Source organism: Belonocnema kinseyi, chromosome 10, assembly GCF_010883055.1.
Source record: "Belonocnema kinseyi isolate 2016_QV_RU_SX_M_011 chromosome 10, B_treatae_v1, whole genome shotgun sequence".
In the NCBI taxonomy this organism is placed as follows: domain Eukaryota; kingdom Metazoa; phylum Arthropoda; class Insecta; order Hymenoptera; family Cynipidae; genus Belonocnema; species Belonocnema kinseyi.
In genome coordinates this window covers 6,735,657-6,738,940 of record NC_046666.1, presented here as the reverse complement: position 1 = coordinate 6,738,940, position 3,284 = coordinate 6,735,657, and the positions used below count along the sequence as shown (strand labels likewise).

General features: G+C 26.3%; 1 protein-coding gene across 1 annotated transcript in view; it reads right to left on the bottom strand.

Moving 5' to 3' along the window:
- Window positions 1-2,448: 2,448 nt before the first annotated feature.
- LOC117181372 (60S ribosomal protein L24) overlaps window positions 2,449-3,284 on the bottom strand; it is a 12,282-nt gene continuing 11,446 nt past the window's right edge. The window contains exon 5 of the mRNA XM_033373965.1: window positions 2,449-2,629. Coding sequence (XP_033229856.1) covers window positions 2,494-2,629 — 136 coding nt within the window. The 3' untranslated portion in view covers window positions 2,449-2,493. The remainder of the gene's footprint in view (window positions 2,630-3,284) is intronic.

Here is a 3,284-nt window from a genome sequence, read left to right as displayed (position 1 = left end):
AAAAAGACTTTCATCCTTTAAGAATGGTAAAAGCAGAAAAAAGGCCTCTAATAAAAAAATAAATAAAATCAAAATTTCCTCCCTTCGAATTCAATAAAAATGTAAAAAATATATAATTACTCTCTTTCAATTCAGAAGAAAATAAAAATAAAAATGTATATTTTAATTCCGAAAAAATCGTTCCTTCCAACTCAAAAATAATACAAAAATATCCCTCTTCCAATTCAGAAAAATTGAAAAACCGACATTTCCTCCCTTCCAATTCCAGAAAAATGTTTAGAACAGGACAAATTCCTCATCCAGTTTCGAAAAAATTGGAAACAAAAATTTCCTCCTTTAAAACATAAATTTCACTCTTTAAATTCAGTAAAACATTGAAAATAAAAAATTCTTCTCATACATTGGATAAAAATGTTGAAAAGAAAAAAATGTCTCTTCTAATTCAGATAGAATAAATGATTAAAATTGCATTCCTTTCAACTCAATAAAAATGTCAATAAGAAACAAATGACCCCTTTCAATTTAAGAAAAAAAACCTTCACCTATTCCAACTCAATAAAAATGTGTTAAATATATAAGCAGTCTTTCAAAATTATACAAATCTTGAAATAAAAATTGCCCCTCTTTCAATTCAGAAAAACATTCTAAAGAAAAAAAATGTTAAAAATAAAAAAATTGCCTCTCAATTCATAAAAAAATTAATGACCAAAATTGCATTCCATTCAACTCAATAAAAATGTTGAAAAGCAAAAATTACCTGTTCCAATTTATAAAAATACTTTCATCCTTTTAAAATGGTAAAACCAGAAAAAAGGCCTCCAATAAAAATTCTAAATACAAATAAATGCCTCTTTTAATTGCAAAAAAAATCCTTTCTTCCAACTCAAAAATAATACAAAAATATCTCTCTTCCAATTTAGAAAAATTGAAAAACCGAAATTTCCTCCCTTCCAATTCCAGAAAAATGTTTAAAACAGGACAAATTCCTCATCCCAAATGTCTTCCAATTCAAAAATAAAAATATTAAAAACAGAAAATTATCTTCCATTAAAGAAAAAAAAGGTTGAAAATACAGAGTGTTCCGCCATTTAAGTAAATAAAAATGCCATAAATAAAAAACGACCCCTTTCATCAATTCAAAAAAAAAATGAAAAACAAAATTTTGTCCCTTCCAACTCAATAAAAAGATTTTTTTCAAGTAGTCTCTTCCAATTCATAAAAATTTTTTTAAAAATAGCCTCTTCCAACACATGAAATATTGAAAACCAACATTTCCTCCCTCACAACTCAATAAAAATACAACTTACCAACTCAATAAAAATCTTGAAAACAAAAAATGTCCCTCTTTAAATTAAAAAATAAAAATGTAAAAAAATTACCCTCTTCCAAATCAGCCTTTTTCAATTAAGAAATAAATAAATTACCCAGATTTCGTTCCTTCCAACTCCATACAAGTCTTAAAAATTAAAAAAAGTTTCCCTACTCTAATTAATAAAAAATTTAAAACCAAAATTTCCTCCCTTAAAATTTCAGAAAAAAGAACGAAACTCTCATCCTTTCCAAATCAAGTAAAATGATAAAAACCAAAAAGGGCGGCTTCCAATTCAGAAAAAAAACCATAACACTAATATTTCCCCCCTTCCAAATCAACAAAAATGTTTAAAATTACCCTTTCAATGCCAATTCAGCCGGACTTAAAAACATAAATTTCATAATTTCAAATGCAATAAAAATGTTAAAAATGCAGAAAAAATTAAATACAAAAATTTCTTACCTTTCTTTTACAATTGGAATTGTAAAATGCAAACGTTTTTTATACGTAAATCCTTTTAAGTTGAATTATTTTAACTTTAAGTCGATTCAAATAAATATAATTAAATATTGAATATTTAATTTATAATTGTTTATTTTAAACGAAGTCAAATATTAATGAATATTAAAAAATTGTTCCTTTCTTTAATTAAATAACTTCAAATTAATTCAAATGGTTTACAATGAATTTATTCATGTGAAATTATTTAAAAATTGGAAATAGTCAATTTTTTAATCTTGAACAGATTCAGAATCGTCTTATAAACTCAAATAATTTTCAATTCTTAAAGCGCCAGCTACAATTCAGTTTTAACAATAATTAATTTATTTATATTCACAGTAGATCAACTTAAAATTAATTTAAAAGTCCATTCAATAGAAAATTTACGCTTAAAAAAAAGACATAAAATAGAAAAGTCTTAAAGTAAAACATCGTAAAATTGCGCATTGTAAATTGAATAATTTCATGAATTAAAAATTAAACTAAAACTTCAAAAAAAAGTGGAAATCAAACGTATTTTAAATTTTATTTATGAGGACCATCCTAAATAATTATTAATTCTTGCTGAAATGCTGAAAACCCTAATTTAAAGTAAAAAAAAAAACATAAGGAGCGAAAGAGAAAAAAATCTCCACTGAGCGATTACCACTTTTATTTTTTATTTTCACTTACACGAAAGTTTACCGCTTACCCCCGACACGTGGGGCAGCTTTTTGCGAAACCTTTGCGGCTTTCTGTTTGGGAACAGGTTTTGCCTTCGGGGGAGCGGCAGCCTTTTTCGCAACCTTTACTGCCTTCTTCTGTTCCTTTGCGGCCCTAAAAATAATATATATTCATTTTAAAATACAATTTTAAATAAAACTCTTTAATATAAATTCATATTTTCGTATTTCAAATTAGAAAGTTTTTATTTTGTTTGTTCGGACCCGCAAAACCAGACAGAGTGATCGCAACTGCGCACAATTCTGGGTGAAGCAGCCAGTCTTTTTGCTCTAAGACATTCTGAAATCTAACTAGACATGAAAAGTCTTGATAGAGGAACAGATGTCTAAATTTCAACCAAGATAACTTTGATAAAAAGAAATTTTGTTTTCAAACCAAAACTTAATTAAAAAGTTTAAAATTACTAATAAACTATGATAAATAAATCATAAATAAATCAATCATTATAATAATTATATAATATTTAATAAATAAATTATAAATTATTCAGCATACAGGATTTAACTTTAATTTTCTGACGGCGGTAAACAGGGCTAGTTAATTTTTAATTTAGGAACAGTGTCTACTAAAACTAAAATCCTGGGGGAAAAAAAAAACCCTGAAATTTTCCAAGTTTTTTCCAAATATCTCCAGATTTTTCCTGGGATAATTGAGTGGTCAGAAACGAAAAGGGTCCGAGCGCTCGAAAACGCGAAAAAGTTTTGTCCAAACGTCTTGTGATATCAAAATTTCGAAATTCAAAAAATGA